The sequence below is a fragment of the Caretta caretta genome, chromosome 11, assembly GCF_965140235.1.
Source record: "Caretta caretta isolate rCarCar2 chromosome 11, rCarCar1.hap1, whole genome shotgun sequence".
Classification (NCBI taxonomy): Eukaryota; Metazoa; Chordata; order Testudines; family Cheloniidae; genus Caretta; species Caretta caretta.
Window position 1 is genome coordinate 8,507,685 of NC_134216.1, and position 16,488 is coordinate 8,524,172.

The 16,488-nt window shown below is 41.3% G+C and overlaps 1 protein-coding gene across 1 annotated transcript in view; it reads left to right on the plus strand.

The window, feature by feature from the left end:
• Positions 1-16,488, plus strand: part of LOC125644933 (band 4.1-like protein 5) — a 35,809-nt gene that overhangs the window by 10,074 nt on the left and 9,247 nt on the right. Inside the window, exons 4-10 of the mRNA XM_075117732.1 lie at positions 2,976-3,104; positions 3,679-3,740; positions 4,586-4,696; positions 10,377-10,470; positions 11,667-11,744; positions 12,767-12,808; positions 13,435-13,568. Of these exons, the coding sequence (XP_074973833.1) occupies positions 2,976-3,104; positions 3,679-3,740; positions 4,586-4,696; positions 10,377-10,470; positions 11,667-11,744; positions 12,767-12,808; positions 13,435-13,568 (650 nt within the window). The remainder of the gene's footprint in view (positions 1-2,975; positions 3,105-3,678; positions 3,741-4,585; positions 4,697-10,376; positions 10,471-11,666; positions 11,745-12,766; positions 12,809-13,434; positions 13,569-16,488) is intronic.

Genomic DNA, 16,488 nt, shown 5'->3' on the forward strand with positions numbered 1-16,488 from the left:
TTTATTTAAATATTTCCCCTACAATGTTGGGAACCTAAACACATGCTACTGCATGAGAACCAGAAAGTGAAACTGGTGGTAAAGAAGATTGAAAGTGATTGGGCTAGATTCACTGTCCATACTGAGGAAACTGCAACAAAAATAAACCACAGAATAGTGAAAAGTAAATAATATGTATATATATTTTTAGTTTTAATAATCAAAGTTCCTGGTAGCACTACTGGAACAATGAATTTTAGAAATTCCATACTGTAATACCTATTGAGAGTCTCTAGATTTTTTGTAATTCCAATGTTTTCTGCAGAATGTAAAGCTTTCATTTATAGAACAATCTGGTTGCAGCAATAACCTTCTAAATGTGAACCAGTGCAGAGAAGATGTAGTGAGTCTGCAGACATACTCGGGGCCAGATTTTGAAAAGAGCTCAGCTCTGATTTAAGCATTATGAGTGCTCAACATGAAGCAGATCCTTCTAAAAACAATAGGAGCTGCTGGATGCTGGGCATGTCAGAACATCTGGCCCCATTTGTAGACGATATGCACTTTCGAAAATTTGGCCCTTAATCGTTAGCTCAGAGAGATCAGAAATGTCTCCTGTTCTTTTGAGTGGGATGTTAACTCTGAAACTCGGTGTGGTTGGATTAATTTGTAAGGATATTCCACAGCAATAAGGTTGGAATGACATTTATTAGAGACTTTATTCTGTTGAAATCAAAGCAGTGGAGTAGTCAGTACAATGACCATATGTGTGATTCTTTTACTCGCTTCTCCTGTCAAATATTGACTGTTGTATCCACAAAACACTCTAACTAGGGCTGGAAAATTACATAAAGATGCTGCAAATATCTGAATATTCTAACTTTTTTCCCCTTGGCCCTCCATGTAGCACTCAGCAAGAGTGGACAGTAGGGAAGATATAGAGAGATGGAAACACTGAGAAGGGAAGGATAGATCTCAAGGATATGGGGAGAATTAATGGGGAGGGTTAATGATTTGGTACAATAAAAATCTTGTTTTTGTTAAACTATTCCATAAAGTTACAAACCATCCACTAAATATTTTTATTAGCATTTCATATATTTAGAGTGAATGTGTCTTCCCTCTTCTCCCCCCACCCCCCCCCCCAAAAAAAATTATTGGCAACAATTAAAAACAGCCTATTTTACATTGACAGTGGCCCTTTAAGATTGGACCAACTTTTGCCTTTGGGTATTGCTGACTTAGGCCAATATTTTTAAATCTGTGTGCCTAAAGTTAGACTTATAAATCCATACTTAGACACTTAAATAAGTGGCCTGATTCTCAAAAGAGCTGAACATCCAGCAGCTCTCACTGAAAATCTTCCTCACTTGTCATTCCAGTTAATGGAAAGGATTAAGAGTGAAGGGGGGATGTCAGTCAGCAGTGAAGGGGTTACCCTTCTCTTGTTGGCTTTGGTGAGGAGCATGGATAGTTTTAAAAAAAAAAATGCTTTCCGCTAAATACTGCCCTTTCTGTGCACACCAACAGCTCCTCTGGCTTCAGTGGGATTTCTCTTGTGTTTAAGGGCTGCAGTATTTTGGCAATACGTTGAGCACTGTAGGGGGAGAAGATTTGCAGAAGAAGAATCAGTCTTGCTTATCAAGTGACTTAAGTGAGGAATGTAGGGCTCTGGAACTTCCCCTGCTGAGTCGCACCCTGAAGAGAAGGTCAAAAGGTTTAGTTTCCACTCAGCTGATTAGCATCTGTCACTAATAACATAGCAGTTAGCAGAGACTGAAAACTTGATTAATACTTTGCAGTTAAGAAAAATAGTACATATAACCAGAAAACCCAAAACCATTGTAGAATAGATATTGCCGATTTTGACTGATCTCAGTGTGCGTCTGACTAATACTTTACTTCTGAAGTAATTTAGTGGGAAAAGTATTGTGAGAGCATTATATGTCTGGCTGTTTAGTCTAATATACTACTGGGGTCTAAGGAAAAAAAATCTCTTGAAGCTGCATTTGAGAGCAAATGTTCAGCTGCCTACTTGGGATAAATTAATTTAAGATGGTAGGTACCTCATTGTTTACATTAATAGGATTTAAAACTGTATTAAAAACCCCATCCGGTTGCTAGGTGAGTAATTCCATATGGTTACACTCACCAGAGTGACATGGTGTGGAAAGTTGTGCATTGCTCATGTAAATTCTTAGCTCCTGGTTTTCAAAAGCCTTTATATTCGTACAAAGCATTATGCGCACAGGGTTGTAGAAACAGATCTGTGCCAAGATGCTATTAGTAAAATGCATCATTTCTCTAATGATAGGATTTAGAATAGTTAGCACATTTAGTCTTGAGAGCGTTTTGTAAGCACCAAGGCCTTGATCCTTCATGTCCTTGTGTACTGTCCAGTATTGTGCACAAGGGCTCTGCTCCACAAGGCAAATGGACACTGCACATAACACAAGTAAGTCTAAGCACCCGGCACAATCATCTGCACTGAGCAGTGGGTAAGTCTAACACCCCCATTATGCACCTACTCCCTTATTTACCTGGGCAAGGTGGAGAAGAGCTGGGTGGGGCTAACGAATGTGACTGATGAGACACGGTAATGAAGAACTTCACTCAGTGCTCCCCTGAAGTCTCACTGCTGTTATTAGTCAGGAGGTGTAACTGTGGCCTTGCAGCAGTTCGCTCATTATTGCGGGATCAGAGTCCCATGCTGTCCACTTCTTGCATACTGCATCTTGCCTTGCGTTAAATGCAACACTCAGCCCCTGTGCTGTGTAGGATCAGACCCTTGCTAGTTAACCCTTTAACTACTATTATTCAATCAAGTTTAAAAACAAAGTCAGAAATTGTTTCTCTGTTCTTTGAATATTCATCTTTTCTGATATTTTTCCCCCACTGAAGCCTTGCTGCTTAGCATTTTGTGTTGATGTTTATGGACTCAGAGCCCAGGTTTTGTCATGGAGGGGATGCTCCTAATGAACATTTTCCATTTCTAGGATGAGGTGGTGAAGCTGACAGATAAGTGTCTTAATAACGCAATTGAGAGCCCAGTAACAACATCACAGCGTCTTCCTGCAGACATAAAGAGCAACATCCTGAAGGCCCAGGCAGAGGCAGTGCCCAAGGTACATACTTTGCTCAGAAGGATTATGCCATTCTCAGGTGTTCCCCTTAGGACTGGCGAGAGGGGACACCATCAACAAGCCCCAAAGCATAACCCTCTGCATTGAGTTTGACTCTCTTGATACTCCGCTGTCCTGGAGAGGCTGCTGTATGGGACTAGTCTTTAGGTATGAAGGCTCTGTGTAACTAGGGGGTCAAACAGTGGCAGAGTAGAACTGCCCTCCATCCTTCAGAGGGAGATACACTGACTACTTTGCTGGTCTTGGGTCTTAATGGGGTCCCTCTCAGCATATTCCAGCTTTTCCTTTCAACAGAGATAAGGATCTGAACAAGCTTGGTGCTTGTAGTGCTAGCAGATGTATTAAGTAATGATAATTGTTTCTTGGAGGACCTGGCTGGATTGTTTTGCATTAGCACTGAGGTTTTCATGAGAAAAAAATAATTGACTCTGCTTTGTTTGAATAGCAGACACATCCCTTTGAAAAGGGATACTCCAGATTTTCCCATGAATCTCTAACATGACATAAAGATGGAATTAAATTTTGGAAACTTATTTTCATGTTCATTTCCTTTTAGATCACGAGAGAGGATAGCATGTCGGACAACAAGAACTCCAATATTCACGATGCCACTGCCAGGTACTGCATAGGGCTGGGGGAAAGAAGCAGGGTGCTCACGTGATCTGAGCACAGGACTGGGAGTCTGGAGTGCTGGCAGCATACTCCTGATACTGATTCTTACCAGTGCTTTACAGCAAGTCATTTTTAAGTCCACCTGTGAAAAGAGGACAATTTATGTTTCCACATCTGTTAATTTAGCATCCCATGAGGTTTAATTCTTTAATATGTGTAAAGCACTTCAAAGATAAACATCACTATGCACTGTACTTGCCAAGTGTTGTTTGTTATGTATAAGATAATTCAGATACTCAATCTGAGGTTTCCATGTTTTTCTTCCTTAACCCATTAATGTCATTACCTTTTGTTAGGTAATTTAGCATGGTAAAAGTTGCTACGTGCTACACTGAAGTCATATCCTGATACACAGAACAAGCACAGTATGTGCAGTGACCATGCATGCTGTGCCACATTGCCCCACTAGAGTATTTCAACTCTGTTCTAGGGTCCAGAGGGTAATTAAGTCTCCATGGCTTACTTTTTGGCCACACTGCTCAGAGTGCCAGCAAAGGGATCTGTTACAATGGAGTTTATATAAAGCGAACACCTGTGTGCAAGAAACTGGCACCGACAGCTCATTTCACACGCATCATTGCCAGGGTTGGCTGGATTTGAACTAGGTACATAGAGGTTAAAGGGTCAGTAACTTTGTGACAAGTCATCTGAGATAATTATGTGGCAGGCCCCAGAACACTTGCATAGTCAAGTTACTGACAAAAGTTTGGTTTAGCAGGGAAGAAAATGTCTTTCTCCTGAAGATGGATAAAGAACTGGCAATGAGGAGTAGTACCTATTCCTTTTTGCAGGAGCATCCTGATCTCAGGAAAAGCACAGAGCAGCCTGTTGGCAACCAATCCACTATTTCAGAAATCAAGAGAGGTGCTGAAAGAAATCTCTGCCTCAAATGTCTTCCTTCCGTAAGTGCTCTGGGAAGGAATGTTACTGGGGATAAGGAAACAGCTCAGAGATTAGCCTGGGAAAGATGAGAAACAGCTGTTAGCTAGCAGGATGAGCAGTCAAACAACACTTCCTCACCAAGGAGAGGAGGAGGAGGAGAAAAGTGAGACTGGCTTCGTCTGCTGAGTTTTCTTTAACACACACTCACTAGAGTCTTCAGGGTGCATGAAAATAAATGGCAACAGAGTAGAATGATGCAGCAGAGATTATTGATCTTAATATTATCCTTTAGCCTGTGCAATTGCCTGTTAAAATGTTTAAAATCAAATAAATAGCTAAAAGGAATTCGATCAAGGAAGTGCAGTCAAAAACATATCAAAAGAGAAGAGAAATGCAGGTGTGTTTGAGGTTTTTTAGATTGCTGTGAGAACAGGGTATTTCTAATGTAAACATCCCCCCATGAACCTAAACGCAACAGCAGTGCCTGAGAACTGATGGGAAAGAGAGTGAAATTAAGCAAGCTAGGAACGAGCACCAGCCCTGGAGTTAGGAGACCTGGATTCTATTCCTGCTCTGTCAGTGACTCACTGAATGGCCTTGAAGGAATCATTCCTCAATGTTCCCATCTGTAAAATGGGGATTACTGTTTCCCCACCATAGTAAAGTACATTGAGATCTATGGATGAAAAGGGCTAAAAATGGTCATTACTAGTTTTATTTGCAAGCCTTTCTCTGGCACTCATCACTGTTGCATGTGAGCCACTCATTCAAATTAGAAAAGGAGTACTTGTGGCACCTTAGAGACTAACCAATTTATTTGAGCATGAGCTTATAAATTGGTTAGTCTCTAAGGTGCCACAAGTACTCCTTTTCTTTTTGCGAATACAGACTAACACGGCTGTTCCTCTGAAATCATTCAAATTAATTTATCCTCACAACCCATCTATGAGGCCAAGGAAGTATTATCCCCATTTTATAGATGAGATACTTAGGCTCAGAGAGAGAGAGAGAGTGGTCTTACTCGTGATCAGACAGGATGTCTGCAAATGAGTGGGAACAGAACACAATTCCCAGTCGAATGCCTAAACCACATGACCTTTTTCTTCCAGTGAAGTTAAGTTAAACTTTGACAGTAGTTGGTCCTCCAGTGTCTAGAGAGCATCACCTGTGCTAAGGGTTACTAGTTTAACTATCCTGGCTGAATGGAATGCAAAAAAGTAAGCAATATAAATCATGGAAAAGGTGCATTAGATTTTAGTGACATGCGTAAGTGTTTCTTCCCCAGTTAGATGGATCTGTATCCAGCTCTCAAAATAGGGGTGTAACTAAGATCAGCATTTGGCCCCTAGTATATTTATCTTGGCAGTGTCCTTTTTGTAAATGGTTCTGTTGATATGCTGAGACACATTAGTACACCAGCTTCATTCTAGTCACATCTCTACAACCTCCATGGAAATCAGTGTGTTGATTTTCAGTAGTTTGTAACGTTATTTTTTGAGCTGCTGACCTTGATGCTAGACTTCCCTTGTGCATAGACTAAATACTCTAATTGCACATGTGTTTGTGGTGGGAAATGTGCATCCATGTGGTTTCCTCATTTGCTTAATCTGTTCCCAGGTAGAAGTGAGGATTTTTTGTGATTTACTGCTTGTAGTGCCTTCATTTCTGAGGGGTTTTTCTAGCCATATCAAACATAAACATGAAGAGTTGATGAGTGTTTTGGCAGCTGGCTGAAGTGGGGTCAGTAGCACCACATATTGTAAAGAGAAAGTCATGTAATCTGAGAGAACAGATAATCATGAGATTTCCATCGGGGACAAGGATGATTTGTCTTCTCTTTGTTCCTATACTTAAATCAATTTGCCTGCATTCTCTTTTTGTACGAATAACTCCTGTTAAGTAGGAACACATTAATTGCTAGACTGGATCAGACCCATGATCCATCTAGCCCAATATCCTGTGTCTGTTAGTTGCCAGCACCAGATTTTTCAGAGAAAAGTGGAAGAACCCCACAGTCGGCAGATATAGGCTAATATCCCCCCATGAAGGTCTCATCCTGATCCCTTAGTTTGAGACTGGCTGAAACTCTGAAGGCACGTGGTTTATATCTGTTCCAAATTTTTTCTTAGCATAAACTGTAACAACTCTGGAAATTCTTGTTATCCACATAAATGTCCAATCCCTCTTTGAACCTTATTAAATTCTTCGCCTCAATGGCATCAAGTTCCACAGTCATTACATGTGGTGCGAAAAAGTATTTCCTTTTATCATTTTGGAATTTGTCATCTTTCAGTTTCATTAACTCTTGCTGTTCTTTTGTGTTCTGAAACAGTGAGAACTGAAGTTTCTGATCTGCCTTCTAGACCATTCCCTGTTTTATCACATCCCCTTTTATTTGTCTCCTTTGTAAGGTAAACAATCTCAGTCTTTTCAATCTCCCTCATAAGAATGTGTATCCGTGTCCTTGATCATTCTCGTGGCCACTTCTGTGAACCCTCTAATTCTGCAATACCTTTTGTGAGATGGGGTGACCAGTACTGCACACTATAATCTAGATAAGGCCATATAATTTGAGATGGAATTGATTTATATAATTGTATTACAATATTTTCCTTATTCTCCATGCTACTAGTTGTGCATCCTGATCTTGTTCGCTTTTTTTCATCGTAGGCTGAGGTCTTCATTAAGTTGTCCAGAGTGATATCCAAGTCTCTTTCCTGAGTTGATACAGTTAATTTAGAACCCTGTAAGGAGTATAAGTAGATAATTTTTTCCCCTTTAATGTGAATTAGTTCGCATTTATCAACATTGGGCTTCATTTACCATCAGTGTTGCCCATTCAGCTAGTTTAGATTTTGAAGTTTCTGACAGTCTTCTCTAGACTTGACACAGTTATCTAGGTTAACCATCTGCAGATTTTTCTACCTCAGAGCCTACCCCATTTCCAGATCTGCAGAACCTCAGAGTTCAGTTGTTCATAACTCTGCACAAAACGTCATGGTTCTTTCAAAAGTTCACAACTGAACATTGACTTAATACAGCTTTGAAACTTTACTGTGTTGATGAAAAATACTGCTTTTAACCATCTTAATTTAAATGAAACAAACACAGAAATAGTTTCCTTACCTTGTCAAATCCTTTTTTAAACATTCCCTTTATTTTTTTAGTACTTTATTTTTAACACAGTAATGTACTGTATTTGCTTCCCCCCCCCCCCTTTGTCTCTGCTGCTGTCTGATTGCCTACTTCAAGTTCCAAACGAGCTGCGTGGTTGGCCAGTCAGTTCATAACTCTGGTGTTCGTAACTCTGGGGTTCTACTGTAAATAATAAATATATTAAGCAACACTGGAGAATATAGAGGGCTTGTAAACATACAGAAATTGCACAGGTTAAATGAAAGATGTGATGTTAAACTGAGGCTACTTTGTGTATGGGCACTTTTACCTTGGTTTCAAGTCTATGTGCAGAGTGAACCAGTATACGCTCTGGCTAAACCAATGTAAGAGTGTCCACACACACAGCTGAACCAGTTTTACTAAATGGATTTAACGTTATGCCTTTAGGTAAAGTTGTACAATTTCTGCATATAGATTTGGCCTGAGTGTGGGCATACACGCATTACAGAGCAGAAGGGGGAATCTTCTGGATCTGTCTGAGATTGCCATGCTCTCTCTGAGAAATCTGAAATACCTGGCATTCTCCAGTTTTGCCCCTAAAGATGCAGAGAACACAGGTGAGGAGGAGGCAGCCATAAAACTCCAATTCTTCTTCAAGTAGTGCCCCGTGGGTGCTCCGCTGTAGGTGTGCTTGTGTCCCTGCACAGCTGATGGGAGAATTTTGGTAGCAGTGTCCGTTCGGCCCGCACATGTGTTGTTCCCCCCTTGTGCCCTGCCACAAGGCTAACCAGCGTTGCATGGGCGAACCCTCCTCCGTTCCTTCTCAACCGCCCCTGGCTAGAGGCAGCACTCGAGGTGTCTGTTAATAGATTGTTAACTTCTATAGTCTTGCAAATCGTTTCCCTACTTCACGTACTACTTAGAGTTTCCTTTACGTTTGGTCCTTCCTTTGGTCTTTTATTTTTTTTTAAATCTTAATATTTTGTTTTTGTTTGACCCCCTCCTATCTGGGGATCCCCCTGGACAGGGTATGCCTCGTTCATCACGCTTCAAGAAGTGTCTCAGCTGCAAAGAATCTATCCCAGTGACTGATGGACATTCTTAGTATGTCCACTGTCTGGGAGAAAACTACATTCCCCAGCAGTGTGGTTTACTCCAGCAATTGAAACCCAGATCCAGATAAGATAAAGAGCTGAGACTTAAGCTTCTTCTAATGGAACCGGCCCTCCAACCATCCTCAGATCCATGCCAAGACTTCACACAGTGAGAATCCTCATCGCAACCCTCTACGTCTAAGGGAGAACCTTGGCCTTCTATTTGGACAGGACAAAAGATTTTAGAAAGTTTCCTAGGCTCTTCCTCTCCATTACAGATAGGTCTAAGGGCACAGCAATTTCAGCTCAAAGACTCTCCAAATGGGTCTCAAACTGTATCAAACTCTGTTACCGGATTTGCAGTTTAGCGCCTCCATCCGTAATCCGCATGCACTCTGCAACATAGATTTCCTCGCCTGTCGCATTCATCAGAAATCTGAAAAGCAGCTACCTGGGCATCTGCACATACCTTTGCAGAACACTGTGCTGCCCTGGGGGACTCCGCTGGAGACGCCAGAGTGGGCACCCCAGTACTCTCATCCATAACAGACTCGACTCTGAGGCCCCGGTCGCTCGTAGGGGATGCTGCTCAGGAGTCCCCTACAGTGGCGCACCCATCGGTACATACTTGAAGAAGAAGAGGAAGTTACTCCCCGTGTGCAGTACCAATGGTTCTTCGAGGTGTGTCTCCCTGTGGGTGCTCCACAACCCACCCTCTTTTCCTCTACTTTGGAGCTCTCATCATAAACTCTGCGGTAGACAAGGAACCGAGGAGGGTTTACCTCCGTTAACACTGGTTCGCGTTGTGGAAGAGCACAAGGTGGGGACAGGACACAGCTACCAAAATTCTCCAATCAGCAGCACAGGAATGCAAGTACACCTTCAGTGGAGCACCCATGGGGAGGGGACACCTTGAAGAACTCTCATTACTGCATAACGTGAGTAACTACTTCTTTTCTGTACACAAGTTTGAGACGAGCGCTGTTAAAAACAAAGACAAAACAAAAACACAAAACCCCTCTGGGGTGAAGATGTTGACATTGTTCACTGCCGGGGATGTCTGCAGCACAGTTGCTTTATGGAGTCTATGCTACATAGCACTAGCCTGCGGTAGCAGGTTCTGAGATGGCTACAGGTCACTTGGCAATCACATCAGCATCTTTCTTCTTCATAAGCTTAGAATAGAATCACAGAATATCAGAGTTGGAAGGGACCTCAGGAGGTCATCTAGTCCAACCCCCTGCTCAAAGCAGGACCAATCCCCAATTTTTGCCCCCAGATCCCTAAATGGCCCCCTCAAGGATTGAACTCAGAACCCTGGGTTTAGCAAGCCAATGCTCAAACCACTGAGCTATCCCTCCTCCCCCTTGAATCTCCTCCTTGCCCTATATTGATTTGTTGTTGTGTTTCTAGGCTCAGCTGTCATGAAAGAAGCACTGGTTATTTCACACGGCCTCTGCAGTGTGATGAGAATGTTTTCTTCTTTCAGTAATGCATTAGAAGAGGATAATGCCATCTCTGGCCCTGAAGAATCACTGATTCCAGCTATTCTGGCTCCAGCAGAAGAGACTGCAGTTTTAAAGGTACACACCACCTCTTTGTCCGTGTGCAAGGCTCTTCATTTCACACTGAGACACTGCCACTGTCTGTTTAATACAACAGGAATGGCTCTGTGCACATAATAAACTTTACAGCAGCATACTTGCTATAGCCACACATTTACCAAATCGTGATTTCTGCTGTAATAACAAATATCATATGACTCCATTTTAAACCCCACTCTGGGTTATGTCCCTTTGTGTTGTCTGTCCTACACTCTGCTTTCCCCAATACTCCAGGATGGCAACCTGGAGCACAACATTTTCTAAACTGGCATGTGGATGAATCTGCTTTATCCCGCAGTTTTGGTGTCTCAGGGAACAGATTCTAAGAATGAAATTCTGCCACTTAACTGCACAGGTGTAGCTCCCACTGAAGTCAATAGCAAGGGCAGGGTTTGATCCTGAAGTTTTTATTGTGTTGCTTAGATTTTGATTCTGATTCAAAGATAGTGTGTTCTCTATGGGGGCACCAGTGAGCATAAATAGTAGATGTTTTATGTGCATGTGACATGGTCAGCATCTCTGTGTCCATCTCCAGACAATTAAATGACAGTAACATGGGATTCCTGGGATATTTCACTAGGCTAAGGGGCACTGTTCCCTGTAAGCTGTGTGTGTGCACACAGATCCTAAACCCTGCGCACACGGCGAAACACCGCATGTACAAAAATTTGCACAGAAGCACAACAATTTGCAGAGAAGAAATTTTCTGTGAACACGGCTTGTCAAAAATTAGAGGGAACATTGCTAAGGGGTTCCATGTATGATTCTGGATCCCCAAAAGAGAAGACTTCTTAGCTGCTGCACCTGTAACCGATCGTATGCTGCTGATTCCAGCGCACAGCTATATCCACTTTTCCCAAGTTTAGATCTTCAGTCCAAAGACTCCACTTAAACAATTGTGTCATCCACACGCACAAGTGCAGTGGATGATATTTACACCTACACATCAGTGTAGGTGTAAAATCTACTAGCACAAAGCCTAGGCTGGGGAGAGGAGAACAGAAGGGCTTGTTAGTAAAGATCTGATGATAATCATTTTTGTTTAAAAGATGAACAAAAACCAGGCCTGGCAATGGAACAGTAAATTGAAGAGGGCGCTCAGAAATCAAGAAACCACTAAAATACTCTATCTGGTGACGAATGGGGATTTAATTAATAACTGATTTATTTTACAGAGTCATCCAGATGACCTTGATGTTTTGTTAACATCACTGACAGAGAATCTAATTGACTTTACAGAAACCATTCCTCGGGTAACTATGTTTTAAATCCAGTTGCTTAAAGGGAGCCTCCTTCATACATACAGATTTGATTTAACTATTGACTATTTATAAAGGAAAATGTATAATGACAGGTTTCAGAGGAACAGCCGTGTTAGTCTGTATTCGCAAAAAGAAAAGGAGTACTTGTGGCACCTTAGAGACTAACCAATTTATTTGAGCTGATGAAGTGAGCTGTGGCTCACGAAAGCTCATGCTCAAATAAATTGGTTAGTCTCTAAGGTGCCACAAGTACTCCTTTTCTTTTTGGAAAATGTATAGACAACTGTCATTTGGCATCTGTCCATTGGATTTGTGTCTGATATGTATTAGTAGCATGGTTGCTGGTCTGATAATTCATGTGTGCCTTAGGTTATCACTCTGATCTGTTGGGGCACTATCTGGGTGCTCTCCTCATTATGGCTCTGAACCAGAAGTGAGGTCACCTGAATTGGTTACAAGTATCATAGTTTAGTTTGTAGCATTTTCTGCCTCCCCAAGAATACTGCACTGCTTATCAGTGCATTCTGGAAAAATCTGGACAGCTGTCCCAAGCACTCAGCAGGGATAGAGTGGACTTGGAAGGCATGCAGCCAAAGCAGCAGCCACGTCAGTGTGCTCTGGAGTGTCTTTACTGCACAGAGAGCTGGAGAGGAGGAGGACCTGCCAAACCAGTTGCAGAAAAGGGTCCGATCCACACTGCAAAAAACTGGTTACTGGAAGGCAGCTATGTGCTGAAACCTAGTCAGCTGACCACTGTACTAACCAATTATTAGCCATGTGGTGTGCAGACACAAATCATGTTTAGAGTCAGTCACTGTTACAAGCAGCTTGATTCAAAGCCATAGTGTTGGACGGGCCCTTAGCAATGGTGCAGGCTGACAAGATATAAATAATGTGACAGTGCGGCAAGAAACAAATTAATTTTTGAGTCAAATTGTTTTGAGGAAATAATGTTTCTAAAGCATTTTGCATTTCACTGAAACTTTTCCAGCATGTTTATTTTCCTTTGGCAGGTATCTTCGCCGCCCACAATTACACCCAGGTGGATCGTGCCAGTGAGTTATTCAATCATTCTTTTTATTTATTTATAATTCAGAGTGGAGATTTAATGGGATGTTCTCAAAAATAGTTTTAAATAGTGTTAAATTTTATACAGGTAGCTATTTTTATGGGATTTTTTTAAATCTAAAAATCCATTGGCACAGATTTTTATTTTTTTTAAAAATCATTCCTCTTTCCTGTTCGAAAGCCATATACAACAGTATTGTGCTGTTGGGATCCAGGCAATGAAACTGACAAGAAACAAAACAAAACTGACTTGCGCAGTTTCACTGTCCAGTCTGAGTGAAGTGAATCAAACAAACGTAGGGTGACAACATCAATATACATTTGAAACTCCTTCTGTGTTACTGTCCATGACTAATCATTGTCAGATATGGGATTATTTCTATTTAAGAAGATAAATTTCATTTTCACAGTCTTCTATTTGAGTTATTTTCTATAAAGTTTCTTTAATGATTTCCGTTTGGTTGACACCCCTTTCCCCTCCCCCCAAACTCTAGGAACATGTTAGTTTCCTCTGACGTGACTTCCAACCAGTTAGGTACTACTGACAAATGTACTTGTCCCCTCACAGCAGTGCTTTTGACCCCAGTTTCCTGTTTCATTCTCCCTAATTCAGAGTGGGCTGGTTTCCAATGGGCCTTTGGGGAATGATGTTGTTTTAGCTCTAAAGGCAGTGAAAGGCAGCACTGAAGCATTGTCACTCCCAGCTGGATCTCCATCATCACAGCAGTCAGCTGAAATTCTTGCAAGGTAAGGGCTCTTTCCCTGCTATCTGAGGCTGCATTGCGTGGAGGTTGGGGAGAATGGTGTCCTGTTCCAATTCCAGCCTGAGTGGTTATGTTCTGTCCATTCCTGCAGTTGGGTATAGTATGTTTTGCTTCCTCTCCTAATCTTCCGTGTACTGTGGGGGTACAGTGGCTTCTTTTCAACTTGCAGTGTTTAAGTAATTGCTGTGTATAGTTTGTATATCAGTAGATAGAGCAAGTGACGAAAAGCACTGTATAAAAAACAAACCTTTTTATAAAAAAATATGTTAACAGATAAAGAAAAGGAAGCACAATGAATAATAGAAATGCGGCTGTAAACTTCAGAGGTAAATCTGTCCCCACAAAGTCTGCCAAAAACAAAGCAATTTAGTCAGCTGTGAATGAAAAAGAAAAGGAAAAGAACTTGTGAATTTCTGGAAATCTCTTCCACACCCCACTGGAGCAATATAAAACAACATATCCAGCATGTTTAAAAACCTCAAAGACATCAAGAACAGGCACATCATCATTTACAGGTGCAACCTTTGAAACTGATCCCATATTGGAAAAGAGAGATGAAATATCAAATAAGCGTAAGAACAGCCATACTGGGTCAGATCAAAGATCCATCTAGCTCAGTATCCTGTGTTCTGACAGTGGCCAGTGCCAGGTGCCCCAGAGGGAATGAACAGAACAAGTAATCATCAAGTGATCTATCCCCTGTTGCCCATTCCCAGCTTCTGGCAAACAGAGGCTAGGGACACCATCCCTGCCCATCCTGGCTAATAGCCATTGATGGACCTGTCCTCCACGAATGCATCTAGTTCTTTTTTGAACCCTGTTATAGTCTTGGCCTTCACACCATCCTCTGGGCAAGGAGTTCCACAGGTTGAGTGTGCATTCTGTGAAAAAATACTTCCTTTTGTTTGTTTTAAACCTGCTGCCTATTAATTTCATTTGGTGCCCCTACTTCTTGTGTTATGAGGAGGAGTAAATAACACTTCCTTATTTACTTTCTCCACACCAGTCATGATTTTATAGATCTCAATCATACCCCCCTTAGTCATCTCTTTTCCAAGCTGAAAAGTTCCAGTCTTATTAATCTCTCCTCATAAGGCAGCCGTTCCATACCCCTAATCATTTTTGTTGCTCTTTGCTGAACCTTTTCCAATTCCAATATATCTTTTCTGAGATGGAGCAACCACATCTGCACCAGTATTCAAGATGTGGGCATACCATGGATTTAAATAGAGGCAATATGATATTTTCTGTCTTATTATCTATCCCTTTCTTAATGATTCCCAACATTCTGTTCGCTTTTTTCACGGCTGCTGCACATTGAGTGGATGTTTTCAGAGAACTGTCCACCATGACTCCAAGGTCTCTTTCTTGCGTGGTAACAGCTAATTTAGACCCCATCATTTTATGTGTATAGTTGGGATTATGTTTTCCAATGTGCATTACTTTTCATTTATCAACATTGAATTTCACCTCCCATTTTGTTGCTCAGTCACCCCAGTTTTGAGAGATCCTTCTGTAGCCCTTTGCAGTCTGCCTAGGACTTAACTGTCTTGAGTAGTTTTGTATCATCTGCAAATTTTGCCACCTCACTGTTTACCCCTTTTTCCAGATCATTTATGAATATGTTAAATAGGACTGGGCCCAGTACAGACCCCTGGGAGACACCACTATTTACCTCTCTCCATTCTGAAAACTGACCATTTATTTCTACCCTGTCTTTTAACCAGTTATCAATCCATGAGGGAACCTTCCCTTTTATCCCATGATTGCTTACTTTGCTTAAGAGCCTTGGTGAGGGACCTTGTCAAAGGCTTTCTGAAAATCAAAATACACTATGTCCACTGGATCCCCCTTGTCAACATGCTTGTTGACCCCCTCAAAGAATTCTAGTAGATTGGTGAGGCATGATTTTCCTTTACAAAAGCCATGTTGACTATTCCCCAACAAATTATGTTCTATGTGTCTGACAGTTTTGTTTTACTATCGTTTCAACCAATTTGCCTGCTTCTGGAGTCAAGCTTACCGGCACGTAATTGCCAGGGTCACCTCTGGAGCTCTTTTTAAAAATTGGCATCACATTATCTATCCTCCAGTCATTTAGTACAGAAGCTGATTTAAATGATAGGTAACAGACAACAATTAGTAGTCCTGCGATTTCATATTTGAGTTCCTTCAGAACTCTTGGGTGAATACCATCTGGTCCTGGTGACTTATTGCTGTTTAATTTATCAATTTGTTACAAAACCTCCTCTAATGACACCTCAATCTGGGCAGTTCCTCAGATTTGTCACCTAAAAAGAATGGCTCAGGAATCTCCCTCACATCCTCAGCCATGAAGACCGATGCAAAGAATTTATTTAGTTTCTCCGCAATGGCCTTATCGTCCTTGAGTGCTCCTTTAGCATCTCAATCCTCCAGTGGCCCCACTGGTTGTTCAGCAGGCTTCCTGCTTCTGATGTACTTAAAATTTTTTTTGCTATTACTTTTTGAGTCTTTGGCTAGCTGTTCCTCAAATTCTTTTTTGGCCTTCCTAATTATATTTTTACATTTCATTTGCCAGAGTTTATGCTCCTTTCTATTTTCCTCACTAGATTTTAACTTCCACTTTTTAAAGGATGCCTTTTTGACTCTCATTGTTTCTTTTACTTTGTTGTTTAGCCATTGTGGCTTTTTTTTATTCTCTTACTATGTTTTTTAATTTGGGATACACATTCAAGTTGCAGATTTCAGAGTAACAGCCGTGTTAGTCTGTATTCGCAAAAAGAAAAGGAGTACTTGTGGCACCTTAGAGACTAACTAAATTGGTTAGTCTCTAAGGTGCCACAAGTACTCCTTTTCTTTTTACATTCAAGTTGAGCCTCTATTATGGTGTCTTTAAAAAGTTTCCATGCAGTTTGCAGTGA